Source organism: Atractosteus spatula, chromosome 13 (assembly GCF_055471065.1).
Source record: "Atractosteus spatula isolate fAtrSpa1 chromosome 13, fAtrSpa1.hap1, whole genome shotgun sequence".
NCBI lineage: Eukaryota > Metazoa > Chordata > Actinopteri > Semionotiformes > Lepisosteidae > Atractosteus > Atractosteus spatula.
The window spans coordinates 35,452,669-35,473,125 of record NC_142718.1 but is presented as its reverse complement, the minus strand read 5'-3'; the positions used below and the strand labels follow the sequence as shown (position 1 = coordinate 35,473,125).

Sequence of the window (20,457 nt, the reverse complement as noted above, 5' to 3'; positions counted from 1 at the left end):
AGAGCGATTCTTTCAAGTGTCCTATTAAGCTCCGCTGTGGCCGTACAGTTCTTACTCACAGGCTCCTAGGACCTGAGTTAAGAGAGCTGTGAAATGAGCCACCAGTGTTTTCTACTAAATCTCCCATTTTTGCGAAGAAGCAGTCAAGTGGAAACCTTGTGAGGCTGACACCTGTCTCACTCTCCCACGTGTGCTAAGAGGCTCCCCACTCAAGTGTGACAGGAACAAGATGTTTGTGTGAAGGAGGACTAATAGATCGTGAGACAGCCCAGGCTGGGATTTCACACCAGGGTCTCTGAGGACTGCGGGTGTTTATCGTTCTTACTGGTCAATCTGTTTTCTTGGTTACGTCAACTTTACGACTTCAGTGTTCATTTTGTTATACTATGATAGCTCTGAACATGAGCTCTTGTGGGGTGAGCATGCTATTCATCTCATCGGTATTCTCATCCTTCCTATGATTGTCACAGGGTCATGCTGAGTTCTGAAAGCTCCAAGTATATAAGCCTCCAGCAATCATTAATAGTAGGTGTAAATGAGAATAAATTTTGCATGCATTAGAGAAGAAAATAAGTTGCTTGAGATGAGTAATTTACTTGAGCAAATTCAATTCTTGGTTGTTCTTTTCCAAACCTATAGTACTTAGTTACTATTTAGGTCAATAAATAGTAATGACCAACCCTACACTGGTGTTGTTTTACAGCACAGATCAAGCAGGAGGCTGGGACAGAAGAAGAGGTGGAGAGGCAAGCTCTGGGCCTTGAGGAGGTGGTCCCAGGCGGGGAGGAAGGAGCTGGATTGGAGGACCCCATGATTGACAGCCCCAATGGCCTGCAAGACAGCGGCCAGGGAGGGGAAGGGCCAGGTGACACAGGGATCCGACTGCCCAACGGTAAACAGAAGTGTGATGTGTTTGGGATAGAATGTTTTGAGCCCATTGTCCTTAAGAAACACTGGAATGATCACTGCTGGTAAGCAGCCAGGACAAACGACCTATCAACCTATCCTTTCCCTATCATCTATACCCTGAATGTGCCTCAACACTAATTTCAAGACAGTCCTTGTCTTATTACTGTTTTGTTCAGGCAGCAAAACCCACTTAAATGTTGGTCCACTTCATCCACATTGGTGTCTCCAATGACTTTATCCACATGGATTCCGTCTCTGTTGACCAAGTATAGCCAGCTGGCCATGACACCTTAAAAAGTAGTTTTCTATGTATCTATAGTGCTCCTCCCATTTACATTTCCTGACAACCTAGAGTTGCTCTTACAGTTGTATGCAAACGTTTGGGTACCCCTTGCCAAATTACATGTTTTGTTGATTTTCTAAGTGAAAGAAGTTAACACAACCTTTGCAGTGAACAACCTTAAATTTGACATGTTTCTGCAAATATTAATGCACAGTTACTATTTCTTTGCAAAGTTATCAGATTGAAAAAAATAAAACAGTAAATGTGGCATGTGCAAAAGTTTGGGCACTCTTCCACTCGTGTTATTTTTTTGTAAGGTTTCAGAACTTAATTGACTCGTTAGGCCTTAATCTAAGTCAGGTGATGACAATTCCAGAGCTTCATAAATTCTCTGACTCTTCGAACCTCTCAGAGTGTTGTGCTTACACTCAACAACCATGGGCTCCTCTAAGCAGCTGATCAGAAAATAAAGATAATTGACTCTTACAAAGCAAGGGATGGCTATAAAAAGATATCTAAACGCTTCCTGCTTGCAATTTCCACTGTCCGAAATGTCATTAAGAAATCGAAGTTAAGGGGAACTGTTGAAGTCAAGACAAGATCTGGAAAACCAAGAAAAATCTCCAATAGAACTGCTTGTAGACTGGTCAGGAATGCATAGCAAAACCCCCATATCACTAGAAAGGACCTGCAGGAAGGGTTAGCTGGCATGGGAGTACTAGTGCACTGGTCCACTGTGCAGCATTGCTTGCACAAACATGATCTGCATGGAAGAGTCATCAGAAGGAAACCTTACCTGCGATCTCATCACAAAAGTCAATGTCTGAAGTATGCAACACAACACTTGGATAAGGCAAGGGCGTTTTGGAACCAAGTCCTGTGGTCTGATGAAGTAAAAATTGAACTCTTTGGCTACAATCACCAAAGGTACGTTTGGAGAAAAAAAGGAGAAGCATTTGAAGAAAAGAACACCTTGCCAATTGTTAAGCATGGGGGTGAATCTATTATGTTTTGGGGTTGTGTGGCAGCCAGTGGCCCAGGAAATATTGTGCGGGTAGAGGGAAGAATGGATTCTACTACAGTAAGTATCAACAAATCCTGGGAAAAATTTCCTAAAGCAAGAATAGAAAGGCTGTTAGCTGGCTACAAAAAATATCTGGAGGCTGTGATTTCTGCCAAAGGGGGTGTTACTAACTACTGACTGCACCTGCCACATTTGCTGTTTTATTTTTCTCAACCTGTTAAATTCAGCAAATAAATAGTAACTGTGCATTAAAATTTGCAGAAATGTGTCAAGTTTAAGTTTGTTTGCTGCAAAGTGCTGTTATTAACCTTGTGCATTATACAGTAAGTTTTTTTACATACAATTTACATGGTTTCCATGATTGCTTATGGTTTCTAACTTTCTTCTCTTTTTTAACTTGAAACCCAGCTTTGAAAAAAATAGACAAGGGAAATTAGTAAAACTCCCTTGTAAAATTCTAAAAACAGTAGTTTAAAGGGACAAGGGGATGGCTGATATTCAGGATAAAATTAATCTTGCTTTGGATGTATTATCAAGGAGATCATTCATGGTGTCTTCCCTATCCCGTTATTGTCTTACGGTATTCTTGAGTGTCGTGCTTTAGCAATGGGGGATCATTTAGTTTTCAAATGCCACCAGTTTAAACAATATTTATACAAGTAAATATCAAGTTATTTATTTTAGTAGCAGTCTCATCCTACCAGACTCCCTCTGGTTTAGGTCTATAGTTTAACCACATTACAAAGTAGATTTTGCGCTCCTTATTACTAATTAATTTTGCCTGATGCATTTATCCAATGCAGCTCAAGTTTGCACCCATTTATACATCTGTGTATTTTATAGGAATGCTTTGGGTAAAGTATCTTGCTCAAAACAGCGTTTGACCCACAACCTTTCAGTTAACAGTACAGAACCCTACCCACTGCTCGACACTTCTGCCTGCCTACTGTAGCTCTCGTCTGGGCTCGGATTTTACCAGAAGGGAAACCACCGCATACTGTATGTCTGGCTTAACCTTAGTCACGTTTTTACTTCAGACATTTTAGAAATATAAAGAAAATGGACATTTAATGGAAAATCCTAAGAAGGTCCAGTATATTTGAGCGAACAGCATTGCCTCTACAGCTATTATATTGTCTTTGACATTACTAGAAAAATAATTACTAAAAAAAAACAATTATTTAAATTTACAACTAGTAGTCCAAGATAATTACCAACTCGGATCTGGGAAACTACTGTTTAACACAAACAGATCAGATGTATTTTGGTGATATTACTGAATTTATTGAGACAACAGATGAAATATCTTAACTCAAAATATTTGTTTTTACATTTTCTGGAAAAAAACCCTTATTTCTTTCTCTTTTATAATATGCTGTTTCTCTAGGATAAAGTGGCAGTTCTTTATATCCCATTATATATGTGTTACATTATATAGCATACAGTGCAGTCCATAAGTATTTGGACAGTGACACAATTTTTGCTGTTTTGGCTCCGTACTCCAGCACATTGGATTTGAATTGAAACAAAGACTATGAGATTAAAGTGCATTTTGACAACAAAAATGGTGTCACTGTCGGAATACTTATGGACTGCACTGTATGTCACTTTTTACAGCTCATGCACGAACTGGCTATGTGGGAAGAATGTACATTATATTAAAGAGATTGTCAAGAAAGACATTTCAGAGTATTGTGTCTGTTTTTGAGTAATAAGCAAAATTAATCTAACAAAGCTTGTCTAGTCATGCAGAAACAAATGTATTTATGAGTTGGTATAAAATTGATTGTGTCTCTTTTTTCAAACCATAGTTAAAAGACTTGCATTAATTGACTTATTAATTAATTTGCTATTAAATTACTATATGCTTTCGTACAGTAGCCTTTTTGTTATAAACTATAACTTCAATGCAGCTCAATATTGACAAAAAGCAACAAGTGAAAGTTGTGGCATTCACCAGGACATTTGTGCATAACAGTATAGTTCTTTACTTGACTAATGTGCTGCACAGATTGCAAATTTCTTCTCCATCTTTGGCTTAAATATCAGATTCTACTTCGAAAGAGTTTCCGTTTCAGTATGTCCTGTCAGAAACAATGTCCTGTTAACCATGCAGTTGCTCTAACATTAGCTAAAATCTCATTGTTTCTTTATTGCCAGTGTGGTTATTTATTTCCGATAACAGTTCTTGAGGATTGCTGTAGTGTTGAAATGCAATATGGTGTCTCTTGACACATTTTTTTCCAAGTAAATCTACTTATTGGTCATTGTATGGTCATTCCTAAATGTAAGAGTGCATTTCATGAGTTTCATGTGTTTGCTCAAGGCTGAGATGTGCATTGTTGCGCTGCTTTTACCTTGTAGAATATGTTTCTAGCCCATTTTCATGCTGACATATCATGGTTTCTTATCAAAATCCAGGTCACTTAGGACACAGTCCCTTTGATGAGAAATTCTTCACATTTATAAAGATCATAAGAGGACTCTGCTGAAATAGAACAAAATTCATTCAGAATCCTGCTCAAAAAAAGTATGGAAATATCCTCCTTTGGAGAACTATGTACCATACACGATTTTGGAGTATTCAAACAGTTTGTATGCTCATATATTCATATGAAATGGTATTTGAATGTTTATACATAAACCCATTAAGCATGTAGTATTTCAGGCTCAGATGACATAATGTATTAGCTCTTAAATGGTTTTGAGCACTAGCTCCATACAGAAATAAGTGTGTTAACTAGTCTGTGGTTTGCCCTGGGGGACCCATGAAACAGAGCGAATGAACTACAGTATATACTTCTTTTCTAATTAGAGCCTCCTCTGTTTCAGGTGAACGGCCTTTCCTGTGCAACCAGTGTGGTGCCTCTTTTACCCAGAAGGGCAATCTGCTGAGACACATCAAACTGCACACAGGGGAGAAGCCATTTAAGTGTCCCTTTTGCAGCTATGCCTGCCGCCGGCGTGATGCTCTGACCGGACACCTCCGGACACACTCTGGTTAGTCCTCCTTGAGCCCTCCAGCCTACATTCAAACTCCGATCCCATGTTTCCCAGTCCTGTAAAATGTTTATCACTGTTCATATCATATTACTGCTTTTACATCTCACAGGCACTTTCATATGTGCCAAGCATTTCCTTGATGAGGGTGTGGCTGGTCCCATACCAGTTTGGATTTGGTCAGTAAGTGCTGTATCACCCTGCTCTGGATGGAAATAATTAGAAAAGGAATAGCTAATTTTAGTTTCCTATGACTAATATAAAGTTATATACAGTAGTACAGAGAATGGCCATCAGCAACACTGAACCCTTCAGCTCAGAGCAAGCAGGATAGAGGTTAGAATATTTTGTTGTGCCATCTATACACAGTTCCGGTGCCCTAGTCTTCTTAACAAGAAGTCACCAGGCCCATTCCTGGAATAACACGTGAAAGAAGTGACATTTAAATACCGCACTTAGTTATTAGTATAGTGGTGAGGAGGTAATTTTTCTTTTTTTTTCAACTGAATCATTGAACTTTTTTTACATTTCCTGTTTAAGTTTTTGACAGAAACCAGAGTTTATTAACTACAGTTTCTCTGTTGAAAATATGTGTATACACTGAACGTATCTGTATCCATGAACATTCATGTATTTTTATATGTGTTATGCTGGTGTAACAGATCTCCCATTAGTCTAGAGAATGAAGAGAATGAGCATTTTATGAAGGGGAACATCAGCAGCAAGCCAATTGTAACAGTAGAGGACAAATGTCAAAAACATGAAACTGACATCTGAAAGCGAAACACCTTTATAGGAATATTCAGTACCACCCACTTTATTATCCTCAGATAAAATGTATTTTTTTCTTAACATTAAGGCTGTTGTTATCGCTGAGATACTCTGTTCATTCAGTCATCACAAAAGCAGTTTCCAAACGTACAGATAGGCACAAAACACGAGGATCAAAATTTCCTGCGTCTCTGTCTCTCACCCCCCTGACTGTCTACCACCTGAAAGAGACTGGAATGTTAGGAACTCTCTAGCTGCTGGAGAAACTGGCGCGTCTCACAGTGTGCTTACGCAACACCCTGAACATAAAAGCCTGGTCTACACTCCCTTTTTCTGGGAGTGTGGTGGCACTCATCCCAGATAACAGGTGTAACACAGACAAAAAACAAACCCGCACAAGCTTTTAAAGTGGCAATTTTGTGTACGAAGGATTGTATTTCACCACGGTGATAGCAAAAGTTCTTTTTTTCTCCTTCTTCCTCATAGAGCAACTTGATAGTGTCGAGGTAAATTGTGAGGAAGGAGGACAGAGGTACATTTTAGAAAAACTGTTTTGCACTATGTCCTTGTCCAAAGTTTTCACCCACTTCTGTGTGTCATGCAGCATAACAAGATAAGTTGTGTAATAAAGATCAAAGCTTCATTCTTTTGTTATATTTTTAAAAAATACAATAAAATAAATGAGTTTGCATGTTTGCCCTGTAGGTATTCTCTAGGTGTTCTACATTGCCCCTTTGTGTGTACTGTAGCAAATCCTTGCTGAACTTCTTAACAGAATTGATTTTTTTACTCTGATTTCATTTGCGTTTATATTTTAGTTTGTATACCGCGGAACTCTTTTCTTCTATTGTACATTTAAGTGAAGAAGCTTAAACAGTCTTTTTATTCTGAAAGTGTGACATGTTGTTGCACATAGCCCAAGCTCTTGCTCTTTCTGCTGAGAAAAAGTTAGTGTCTTTGTGAAACAAGGTAAGGTCTTTTGGTAATGGGTCAAGCTGCTTTAGAAATGATTGAACTGGTGAAACGTAACCTGAAATGTCACTTTAATATTTCAAACATTTGGACAGGATTACATTTAATCTGTGTTTATCTTCTGTAGATGACATGTTGCCTTTTTTCATTAGAATTCTTGCTTGAAGCCTTTTTCTTTTGCCATCTAATAACCAGTCATCCCGAGACAGCCCCTGTTAAAGAGGAGTGCTATTATTTATAGTGTACCTTACACATACAGAAAGCTGATGTGGGCTTGCAGTTTTTAGGTTGAAGAAAAAAAAACACAAGTGTTTTACCTTTTCATTTGAGAACAAAGCCTGTGAAAAACAAAGAAGACTCAGTGACAGTGAAGGTGAAGTTACAACTCAGCTTTGCTGAAGACATTTTTGGATAGGTATATTTTTGTATTTATTTCTCGTAGATATTAAAGATTTTATTGTTTTTGACATTAAGAGGTCTTAGGAGGTGTTGCATGTAAAATATGCTATCTCTTGTGTGATTTCTAAAATAAGAAACATCTTTCCATAGTAGAAATCTATGGGTTATTTTGGTTGCTTCTTAAGATGAGATGCGTCTCTGCTTATTCCAATATTCGTATTAATTTGTAACCAGAATTCATCATTCAAACAGCTTGCAGATACTGAAGAGAAACAACTTCTTTTATAAATACTAATACTGACTGTAAAATAATATTGTATGTACAACGTATACTATGGAAAAAAAAACAAATTGGGGTGGTATGAGCAGTGCTTTTTGATGTATTTTAAAGAAATCATGCATGAAAGGTCAAAAAAGAGGCTGATAGATTTTCTCACTTTCACTTAATGCATCAAACTGAAAATAGGTTTTGGCTTTGAACATAGCTTTTGAAAAGCACCGAAGCTATGTGGTTAAAATGCCGGGATTATTTTCATAATCGTCAATTTTTACAGATAATCACATCTGTTTCTAGTAATTGGAATCCTAATGATGAGCTCATGTGTTGTATAAGGTGTGTTGCGTGTGCCTAGAAAGTTCCTCATTGATTCAAGCATTTCTGAGCTGCTTTTGCTAGGCTAGCAATGTCAAAGGAGGACATTAACAATAGATGTTTTAAGTCTTTAAAGCGTGTTCACTATGCAGCGTTCACAAGGAGCCTGTGGACTCATGGGGAGTGATATTCACAGTTTCACCTGCCATTCATTCATTCATAATCTTCGAACTCAGAACATAAGAGAGGTTACAAAAAGGAGGAGGCCATTTGGCCCATCTAACTCATGTGCCAATTAGTAGCTAATTGGTCTGAGCAGCTCATATGGCTGTTTTTTGTAAGAAGCCAGGTATCGGCTTCAACAACATGACTGGGTAGCCTGTTCCAATTGAACAGAGGTAGAGAAGGCTGAGAGCAAGTTGAGTCCTTTTCTCCAGTGTCTTGGAGGTTGAAGCCAGTTAACGTTGCACTGTGTGAAGGTGAACCATTATGAATTTGTTTCAGCTGAGATAATGAGCAGTGACCTTCTTTCTTCCTTTTTTGGAATCAGCTGGTCTTTGTTCCTATAAGGAAGCCACAAAGTCCACACTTACTTTGAATTATGCAATAAAGTTGGGTGGTTACCTGAAATTTCTTCTCCACATTGAGCCCCCATTGGAAACATGTGGCACAATCAGCATCTTTTTTTTGCACAATCGCCCTAACATTAACAATGTATAACGTGGTGCTGAGAGTATGAATCACTGGAAAGTAGAAAGGAAATCAGAAAAACCTACAGGTTTGCAGAGAGAGAGAGCTAGAGACAGCACTGCTATGAAGAAACACTGCTATGACCCACATGAGGTTATGACAAGACCTTTTATTTTCCTGTTGCCACTGAAGTTTTCATTCTGAGCGAAAGAGTTAATTGGTGGTTTCATACTGTAGTAGTGAGCCCTGAGTTGATCTCAACAAAAGTGGGTTTTCCTTAGCTTGTCACCCACTTATTATGTCACCAGCTGAGTTAGGAGTAACCCTACGGGATTGTTGAGTCATTGAATCGTTGAACCAGACACCACCAACGCAACTCCTACTAGATTTTTTTTCTTAAATAGTCTCGCTACTTGTATCTACTAAATTTATTCTGTCAATCAGCTCTTCTGTTATGATCTTTTCCAAACATTCTGAATGACTGCTGGCATTTCACTGCACTTTGTAGCTTATCTTAGCCACTGTCTGGTGCTATGGCCCTCAGCCGATGTAAGATAATGCAGAACAGGTACAACATGGATTGAAATGACTGGGCTTTGGCTTCTTCCACAGTGGGCAAGCCACATAAGTGCAACTACTGTGGGCGGAGCTACAAACAGCGCACGTCATTGGAGGAGCACAAAGAGCGCTGTCACAACTACCTACAGAGTGTCAGTATGGACGCTGTGCCCCACACTGGACTACAACAAGGTATGCTGACACATCACAGTGGAATGGTTATCAAAGCTGATTTTTGGATATCTTGGTAGCTGATAAAGTCTCACACTTCAGCTAGCTTAAGACATGCTTGATTCCAGCAAGATATACATTTGTTTTTAATGCAGTACATTAAAATATTTTGTATTTGATTATATATTATAATATATATATATTTGAATATATGTTACTTCTTCTCATTTTTGCATTAAAGATGCTTTAGTCTACAAGACTTGCTTTGTGAAAAGTTCACTTTAAAATGAAAAGTTGCATCTGTGTTGAAGTCTTAAATCGTTATCTGAATGTAGCTTGAAAGATGCAATAATAAGACATTCTTGCTCCTTCAAGTACAGCATGTTTTTAAGATCTACAGAAGGAATAACACTAGTTCTGACATTCCATTGAATCCTGATATTTGGAGAAGGTTCCTGATTGTTCCAGATCAGTAAACGTGAAATTTGTTTTACTTGAAACCTAGGTGACACAGGAAAGGAGCAGCAGTCCATGATGGAAGGGATGTCGATAGTGCCTTTTGACAGGCCACCTGTGATCGAAAGGCTGCAGAGCAATGTGGGTAAAAGAAAGAGCACCACACCACAGAAATTTGTGGGTAAGTGTGGCCATGATGTTCAGTCTTGGTACCTATATGATAAATGCTATTGTAGAGGTTTACAGAGATGACGGTCTTGTTGAATAGTGGACTGTCAACAAAAGCTTAAGCTTGCTATTGTGTTTCATGTGGGTGAAAAATAGGTCCCTTTTAATTTCAAAGTGGATGAGTAACGTATACAGGCAATACTTGTAATATTTGGAGAATATCATCACCGCAACATGAGTAATTGAATGATGGAAGTTTCAGGCTCCAGTACCACATACACTTAGTCACACAGCGTTAGTCTTTCGTTTTTACCATATTTATGGTTTTAATCTTCCTATACAATTCTGCGATCACATGTATGTTTTCAAAGCATAATTATGCATAACATAAATATACATACAGTATATATATTCTAATGTAAAATGGCTTCTGAGAAACAGTGAGTAGTTTTGAAATCAAGGTTTATTTTTTGGTCCACTGATGTTTAAATGTTTGAAAAGCTATTTTGCTGGTCTTGTGCCGTGCAGGAAATTTCACTATGAACAAATTCTATTTAATCCTGTCACTTATGGCTTAGTGATGTCAGAACATTTGATGTGTTCTGCACATTGCTGTGTGAAGTTTCTGTTTCACTAATGAATGGCTGAGGCAAAGTGAAGCAGGCTGGAACGGGCCATTTCCTTCTGATTTATAAAAACAGGATGATTTCACATTTTCATGATTTACTCTCATAATGTATCATATCATCTGTATTTTTAACTGTAAATCTGAAATGGAGAGAAATATCTCATGTTTTTTAAATGACTTGCTGCCGAGTACGGTTTCTCTGCGACACTGCAGATTTGAGTTTCTCTCGGCCCCAGTGGCCAATCTTGTCTGAGGACTCTAAGCACTGAAGAGGGGAAGTAAATTTGACTTGTCGAGCAACACAGCTGAATGCGCGCTCAGGAAAAGAAAAACGTGGGAGGGAGAATGATGAATATCCAAATTTAAAAATAAGAAATGATTCTTAAAAAATGGAAGCAAATACTAAGTAAAACTAACAAGCTAATGCAAAAGAAATCCTTTTTTTGTAAATGATAAACAAGTGTTAAAAATCCACCAGAAATGGCATACAGTGTAAAGTGTGTATTTCAGTATTTGAAATGAAGATAGAAATAAAGTATTGTGAATACTGTTTTGCAATCACAGAAATGAAGCTAGAATGAACAAGAGAGAAATGTTCTCTGTTTTATATATTTCTGATGTTTCATTTTAATAACATATATATATATATTCTTTAGATACAGAGGGGCATTACAAATGCAGCAAGTGTTATTGGACTCAGTTCTCATTTGTCACATTTTTAGTGTCTTTCTGTGTATACAGTATGTACCTGTAAAGGTTTCTGTTTAAATTATTTTTTTAAGTCTGAATGGAAATATTTGTCATTGGTCAGTACTTAGTAGAGCTTTGCCCTTGTAGTGCAAAGATAGAGAGAGTTTAGTGCTAGCTGGTCCCAGTTCACCAGCCTGCCTCCTGACCAGTGTGGAGTGGGCAGCTCCCTCAGTCAGACTGAAAGGGGTTAGTCATTTTTTAAATTTATTTGCTTAGTAGGATGTTTGAGATTGTCATGCTTTAATTTATCAAATGTTCCTGGTTGACATCCCCACAAACCAAGTGCATTATAAATGATTGTATTATGATACATTCAGTCAATGAGAATGTTTCATCGTGTGTCATTATGTACATTGTTTTATTTTATTTATTTAATGTTGACAAAAGTATTGTAGACATGTAAAAGACAGGCTTCACCGTTTTAAATGGACAAAGTATACAAAATAAGTTGAAGAAACAGAGAGCAGTCTACAGTAGTTTAAGAATAGGACAGATTGATCCATAAATGTGAGTTTGCTTTTATGCAGGGTGGGGTCAAGTCAGGATATTTTTGCCCCTCTTTCCCTGTCCCCCGTTGTACGTATTCTCTGTTTCCTTTCTTGTTTATTAGAGTTCTGTTTCTTATCTCGTTACCAAGTTCTTTGCTGAAAGAGAAAAAGAAGCAGAGCTGAAAAAAAGACCTGTTTTTTCACTTTATTGTGGTTTGGCACACCTGTAGCATTGCCATTGCAGCCTGTACTTTGAGAAAAGCAAAACATCTTACCGCATCCACGTTTTGCAAGGGTTAAACACTTCTTTTTGGCTATTTTGCTCACACGGGGCTTTCCACCATTATAACCCCATGGCCAATAAAATGCACAATAAAGGCACACATATAAAAGCACGATACTAAAATGTATTAAACGTTAAATAGCACTGCCATAACTCCATGCAACTTCATAATTTAAGAAAATGTAATAAATCAATACCGAAATTATGGTTTTCATAAGTAAATTAATAACACAGTGCTATAAGCCTTTATGAATAGCTATGCGCCTGTAATGGCATTTGCACAAATGGTTATAAAGCATTGTGCATGTTGTTGTTTTGTGTGTTTGAAGCAGTTATAGTGGTGTTATTCGTTCTAATTCGAGTAAACATAAAAAAACAACAAAACCCAATGAAGAACGTATTCTCGCACTGCTCTTCTTGCACCCCGTGAACATTCCTTCGCTTAAAATATTGCCAAAATATTTTTAGATATATTTATATATATATTGTATAATATATTTCCAGATATGTTGTGTTTTTTATACTGATATCCAGGGATTTCAGTCTCCCGATGTTTGAAAGGAAGGAACTGCCTGATTTCAGTCATCACACAGTATTCTATATTTAAAAAATGCATATGGGATTTAAAAAATTAGGGAAGAAGTTATGGCTTTACATTGTGTCATAAAGTTGCCTAAATGGTTTAGAAATTAAAATTAAAATTAATTGTGGTAAAGGAGGCATATTTTGATAAGAAGATGTATTTATCTGTATTGCCTGTCACTTGACTTTGAACTAATCTCAGTAGAAAGGACATTATTGCACCATTATGAAAAGGAAAAGAAAATAACATATTTATAAATCCCTGTTAATATTTGTATCTCTTCCACTAAGGGGGATAGAATATACTTCTGTTACAGCTTTAATGTTTGAAATAAAGAAGTTTAAGTTTAAAACTTTTTTGTATTTTTTTTTACATTGAATACCCATATTACATCTTATCCATAAAGCCCTTTGGAGTCCTTTGGAATGTATAGAAATGCAATGTCTGGAGTATTATTTATTATAATCATAACTGTTTACATTTTTTAGGTTATTTTTAAGAAACGTTGTGACAATGAAGAGTGATATTTGGTGCAATATTTCCATTTTATAACTCTGATCGGAATGACAGATATCAATGTAGAGTTGGTAATTGTGCTAAAATAAAGTGCTGTTGCAGAACACTGTTCCAGATTTTGAATCAGCCTCCTGAAATTGTGTGTTATGTGATGAAAGTCATGGTTTTCCTGTTTTCTGTCTTTCTTTGATTCAGTATAGTTGATTTTTATCTGCCCAGTCCATCCTGCACGTTGTGGTATTTAAAGGATTTATTTGTATAAGAGGCTCATTTCCGTTCAAGTTTATGCTAATTTTATTTTATTTTTTTACATACAAAAGAGTTTGTATTAATATGTAGCCTTCTCTTTAATGTCTAGCAGATAATAAAGCACTGAATGGCAGCTTTTCCAAACAGATTTACCATAAAATAGCTATCACATCTAAACCTTATTATAAAATGATGTTTTGTCTTTTGACAAATATTCACGAATATCATTTTATAATATGAAATTCACCATTTTACTTGGAAGGAAACTTCCAAACTCTGTAGCAATTAAAAAAATAACCATGCATTCAAATTCATTAGTTTAGAAGCCCTGGAATAGATATTTTGCCCCTTTCCTCCTCCAAAAAATGGTCAAAAATGATTTTCCATCTTATTTCAGGTGAGAAGCTGGTTCGGTACAGTTACCCAGAGATGCGCTATGATATCGGAATGAAGTACGAGAAGGACGCGGAGCTCATGCAGGCACATATGATGGACCAGGCCATCAACAACGCCATCTCCTACTTGGGGGCTGACTCCCTGCGCCCCCTGATGCACCCTCAGCACCTCTCGATGGCCGATGTGGTTCCTATGATGAACCCACTCTTCTCTCAGGTCTACCCCCCTGGCCGTCTGGAGAGGCCCAGCAGCCGAGAAGCCCCATCAGCGAACCACGACTTCTCTACAGATGGCCCCATCTCTCTCATCAGACCAAAGAACCCCCCAGCTGAGCGTGAGGGGTCGCCTAGCAACAGTGGCCTAGACTCCATTGACTCGGAGAGCAGCAGTCCGGAGGAGCGCCACGTGTATCATGGAAACCAGGCCTCCCAGGCCAGGACCAAGTCCAGCCCAGGCTACAGCAAGGATGATGCCCGGGGTCTGGAAGCCATCAGCAAGGCCGCAGTGGAGGCAGCGGCGGCGGCGGCAGCCGCAGCAGGTGCTGCCTCTTCTCTTGGCCCCTCCAAACACTCCTTCCGGGTGTTCACCGGGGAGGGCGTGGAGGTGAAGGCCTTCAAGTGTGAGCACTGTCGGGTTCTCTTCCTCGACCACGTCATGTACACCATCCATATGGGCTGCCATGGATACAGGGACCCTCTGGAGTGCAACATCTGTGGCTACCGCAGCCAAGACCGCTATGAATTCTCCTCGCACATTGTCAGAGGGGAACACACCTTTCACTAGGTGCGCAGCCAGAGGAGAAATAAGAAGACAGAGGGACTGTGCGCGCACGTCTGTGCATGTCTGTGTTTGCTCATGTGCGTATTAGAGAACTTTGAAATCATCCCAGCCCAGGAGGAGGTGGACCAACCGCTTTTGGTGCTGCAGTTTTAAAGGTCTTTAGTACATATAGGTACTCGTACCTTAAACGTATATACCGATACGTGTATATGCATTTATACACACCAGTTTATGAAGGCCTAGGTCAGTGACTTATCCGTATGTTGTATGAAATTCTGTTGTATGAAAGACTTTTGAAATTGGGGAAGGGATAGGGATGGGTATGGGAAGCAAGCTGGATTTGCTAGTTCATTCATCCTCTTTATTTCCAAAAAGCAATTTTTCAGTGAGCTTGTTGAAGTCCTTTTTCACTTGCACCTAATGTCTGTTATTGCCAGAGCAGCTATAAACAGGAATTTCTGTTGCATTCATTCTATTATTACACTTTAAAAACACTTCTCCTCGATAAAATGGTGTCCTTTCGAGTTTGCAGTTTACAGCTTAAAATGCCGGGTATATGTAAGAATTCCTTGTGGAGCTTCCAGATGATGTTAGCAGAGCGTGATGTCATCATTGTGTCAAATATTGAAGCACATGTGGACCTCAGGCATGCCTGCTGAAGAGCTGTAGAAACAGCCATTGACTGTGTTTTTTAGAGGCATTTTCATGCTTATTACATGGTAGGCTTTATATGCTAACACATGATAGGCTGTTGTGCTATGGAAGTTGTATCACTTATCTTTACCTATTGCTATTTTTATATTTATGTGGAACTGGCGAACTGTTGCTGTGGTAACATCCTTAAAAGTGCCTTGAAGCAATATTAAAGCCATGTCAGGTATACTGTCAGCAGGGAGTTGATAATGTTACTAGGCAGTTATATTTTGATACAAAAATAAACAAGGAAACATTGATATTTGGTGGTATTCAAGCTGCTAACCCTCACACCTAGAAATTCTCCCCAGGCAAGTTTGAAAACAATGGGGTGATAAAACTGTATTAGGTTTGGTAAAGTTGGGTATTTCTTCCTTCATGGTATGATCTATTTTCTTGCTGTCCTAGAGCATTATTATGAATCAGGGGTCTTTCACAAGTAACATGGTGCTTCCTTTTTAATTTAAAACAAACTCGCTTTCATGGAAATGGGATTTTTCCCCTATACTGTATGTCACTCAACAATGGCATGTGTTACGTAGAACCATTTTCCAAAATGTACCTGGATTGACACACTTGGCTGCTGGCAGTGTCATTTAAAAAACGACTCCATTGGTAGCTCTCCCTAGGCTGCTGTTGGGTCAAAACATGAGAAACCACAATCTCTCATCGACAGGATTCTTAACCCTAGATAAGCCTAGGGTTTTCTTTTTTATTGTATATATACAGTATGTGTGATATTGGAGGAGGTAGTCTTTATGGATGACACTGGTCAATGGGTACTACTTGCAATAAATAGATTATTTAACAACAGGTACTTAGCTGTTATTATTTTGTCGAGAACACTTGGAGCATGAATGTTACCATATTGTTCTGTCTGTTCTTCCTAGTTGAAAATAGGTAAATTTCCATCAAGACAATTTGGCACAGTTGCTTTCCATAATAATTGTTAATTGCTTAACACATTCAAGGAAACAACATCAAGCTAGAGATCAGTGCTCTTTGCTTTTTCTTTCAGTCCCAAATTAATCACTGTTTTCTTTTTCTCTTACATCCAAATCATCCGTTTTATATTTAAATGCAAAACCTTCCTTAACAACAGAATGAAGAAAAATCTTTTCAGTGTGCACACATCTAAACATAGCAGAGTAAGTCTTACCTCACCTTCAATGGCAACTCTTTCCAATTCCAGAATTGAATAATAACCGATTTCTTTATATTGACTTTTATATTGAACTTCATATTCCACGTCAAGAACATACCCTTTACAGATATTGATTTATATTGTTATTGTACCCTGTCAATGAACAAAGTGTTTTCATAGTGATAGATTAAAAAGAATGGGAGTTATTCTCATGGCTACAGAAGACTTTGTTGTGCTGAGATTTACAATATTTTAGACTTTGTTTTTAATTTATCTTCCACTTACCTCACTCTCTTGGAGAATCAACTACTGTGAAACCTCATTTCTAAGAAACCAACTGGAACCTTATACCCAGGTTGTAGTGATGAGTAGTGAGGGAGGAGTAGATTTACTCAATGAAGGTGAATCTGATCACTAAGCTAAACTGAGCCAAACTGAACTGTTCAGACTCTCAGAACTACATCATCAGCCTTCAGAGAATATATAAAGTATAAGAACAGTGGTGACATTCAGCCCATCTTTCCTATTTAGTTGCTAATGTAGTTGCTAGTTGTGCTCAACATCTCTTGGAGAACATGGCTGGGTAGCTTGTTCCAGCATCTCACAACCCTTTGGATTATTTTCAGCACCTGTAGTTATGAATTATTGAGTTCAGAATTGACTGTATATATGATCGTAAAAATGAAATTAGAAAATTATATGAATGTCAAAAAAGAAAGGCAAGAAATATCTCAACAACACTTGGAAAGCATCGCTTTTGTTTCCTTTCCTACATTTATTTGAAAGTTCTATCAAACCTTAAATTGTTAAATGCAGTAAAGTCACTTAATTTGTTTAATCTCAGTATACCTATAGACTAAGTTCGAGTAGCTGCGTCAGCATGTGTAGGCTGCAGAGGAACAAATAAAAGAAAAGAGACGCAACGTTTTGACGGTGGGTCCTTCTTCAGGCTTCATTAAGAAGGCTCCTCAGCCGAAAAGTTGAATCTCTTTTCTTTTGCTTCAGCATGGAGTAAACCTTGTGGAGGTATCTGTTCCTTTGCTACCTGTAGACTAGCCATTTATATGAACTGGGGTTCCATGTAAAATCTCCTTCCAGTGCACTTAATAAAAACAGGGCTGGGCATTGATCTTTGGAATAGGACATACTGTATGTCTAGAAACAAATTGCCTAGAAGACTGTTGAGTGAGCCTAGACTTGATCCATTGCTTCCTGGGAAGATATTTACATTAAGGATTAGAATACTATTAAGTGGCACTAAGAGAGCCCTTTTATTATGCTCCTTGTAGATCAGACTACAGCCAAGCAAAGAACCTGGGTATCCAGTCGACAATATTGTCCTTGTTTGGAACTTTGACCAATCTGAATAGTTTATTGTTGTTTTGATGTGTCTTTGTCAATCGCGGAGATGACTGACACAGACAGCTTGTAGCATACTGGGCAAAAAACGAGCTGGAAAGTACACTAGTTATTCAGAGGAGTTTGAATATGCAAGGCTAAATATGCCTTTGAATATAATCAATTAGCTTCAAGGGGATTACTGTCCTAGATCATGATTAGTTAATTAGACTAAAGATAGAAAAAAAACATTAAAATGGTAAAAATAGGAAAGACTTTTAATGATGTAGGAAAGGGGTGTGTTCATACTGACTAACACATAACCCTTTAACCACTTTAAGCTGCTTAGTAGCCATGTGCAGGGATTTGGCATTGTTTTGTAACGGAGCATTATGGATGAAACACATCAGCATCTAGCATATCGTTATAGCCATGATATCGTTTCTACTCATAATAGATGGCACTTTATGCCAGGCGCTTCTTCTGGTTAATGGAAGGTGAATAATCAGGGTAGTTTAGTGTTCAAACTCAGTAGGCGTGTATGGGAATGTAGTGCACAGTCCTCCTGTAATTAATGGCAGGAAAGGCACACATATTGTCACCCGCTGCCCAGCTTTCTTTAACTCTTTGTTGTAGTTTTATCTTTGGGTTTACCTGTGTCTCTTGTGTAGGTATCTCTGTCTTTGACATTGGCATTATTTCCAATAAAATTCAGTGTATAGGCCATGTGTTCATTTATACAGTGTGATTAATGTATTTGTTTTCCAGACCACAGTTATCTAGCAAACCACCAGCATTTCTCCTTCGAACCTTTTCTCTGCTCACTTGAAGCAATTAGAGGCTGGTGTTTTCTCTGAGTCTAAATGATGCACACAGTTAGGCAGTTCGTTATACACTGAATTTATCAGTATTCACACTTTGCATGATGTGGGAAGGGCTTGTCTTGTTGCTAATATACTGGCTTTAAAACCTGTTTACAACTTTTTAAAAAATGTAGTTTTGTACGTTATTAATGTAAGAGCGCGAAAAACAACTGAAAAGGTACTGTTATTCATCAGAAGGAAGGGGACCATGGTACCATTGCCTGTTTCCTGTGCTTTCTAAATGATGCAGATATATGTGTTTTTATTTTGTACATATTCTTAAATTAATAATAATATATATCGCATATTGAAAATATTGTTTTTTTATGATAGGCTGAGTTTTGGTTAGGTATGTAATTATTAAGATGCATCAGATTATTTTTTAAAAAATGTTTGTTTTACATTTTAACATGTAACCAGAAGTAACATTTGGGGTTTCAAAAACTCAGAATGAATACCTGTGTAGTCACAAAAAGGAAAATGCCATGCATTCTCTTAATTTTTAAGGTTGTTAGATGTAGGATTCATGAGGCATTTTACACTTTTATTGAAGTATACAACAGCGTCAGTTTAGTGTTGAACAAACTATTTTTTAAGTAAACACAGTAGTTTTGGCTCCGTGGAGAGGGCATTGATTATTTAAGAAGCACTGATAAAAGGTTAATATTTTATTGATCAATGTAATTCCTATCATTTCTGTCTGTGTATGGTATGTGGGTTATTGGATTAAAAGTACATTTTGTCTGTACAGAGACAAAGATGGAGATAGTCTTCATTTTTATGGTCATTGCATATTTTTATTCCTCCAGTAATTCACTGTTAATACTTAGAGGTTTTCAGAGAACTGTAGTAAGTCAACACCCTCTCTCAACATGCTCCCATCAGTCCTAAAAGGCATAGTCTTTGCCTCCCTTCTTTTTGAAGAATAAAAAGCATTTTGAAGGAGTACAGGGCTTCTTTCATTATTTTTACTTTTTTTAATTTGAATGCTCACATACCTTCAATTCCAGCTTTGACTCCCCTCAGTTTAAATGTAACACTTCAACTTTGCAAAACTTTTTTTTCTCATTCCTGGACTCATTATAGTACTGGCAAAACAGAGGAGAAAATGAATAAGGGATTCTTTTGTTTAAATACATTGACTGGCTTTAAAATCCCATTTGGTATTTGCGTCTCATTTCATCAGGAAAAAGCTGAAAAACCAGTTTAAAACATTACAAAAACATTATCACCCGAGATTATATGGGTATAAAAAAAATAATACACACCAAATAATTTCTAGAAAACCATAGTCGAAGCTGTGAATTCAGCACAGCATGTATGTAAATAAAGAGTTTTTTTAGTTTCTAAATTTACAAGGATGTGCACTCTTGTGTAGTTTTTGGTTACTCTGATTGGAAGAACACTTCCTGAGTTATATTAATTATTTCACCTTTAAGTAATAGTTTTACAAATCAAAACCTGGTAAAATGTTAGAGGCACAAAAGACCGTATTGAATTGATTACAAAGCACAGAAAGAAAAGTTTTATTTTATTTAGAGGAGGATTCATGTTGAAAGTTAAACTCAATACAAATGTTCTAGATGATCCGTGTTACATCAAGTTTTTTTTTCAATACAAGTTATTGAAGTCACAATGTTAGTTTTTCTTTCTGTAACAATGTAAAATGAAACAGATCCACAGTTCTGACGTTCAGGTTTAAGATTTTAACATTTTGTCTTTGTGCAACAGGGTTAAGGAAATTGTGAAACAT

General features: G+C 37.5%; 1 protein-coding gene across 4 annotated transcripts in view; it reads left to right on the top strand.

Moving 5' to 3' along the window:
- Positions 1-19,650, top strand: part of ikzf2 (IKAROS family zinc finger 2) — a 46,202-nt gene extending 26,552 nt beyond the window's left edge. For all 4 annotated transcript variants that reach the window (XM_088931362.1, XM_088931363.1, XM_088931361.1 and 1 more), the window contains 5 exons: positions 704-892; positions 5,049-5,216; positions 9,253-9,390; positions 9,875-10,006; positions 13,888-19,650. In XM_088931362.1, the coding sequence (XP_088787488.1) occupies positions 704-892; positions 5,049-5,216; positions 9,253-9,390; positions 9,875-10,006; positions 13,888-14,669 (1,409 nt within the window). In that variant the 3' untranslated portion in view covers positions 14,670-19,650. The remainder of the gene's footprint in view (positions 1-703; positions 893-5,048; positions 5,217-9,252; positions 9,391-9,874; positions 10,007-13,887) is intronic.
- The last annotated feature ends 807 nt before the right edge of the window (positions 19,651-20,457 follow it).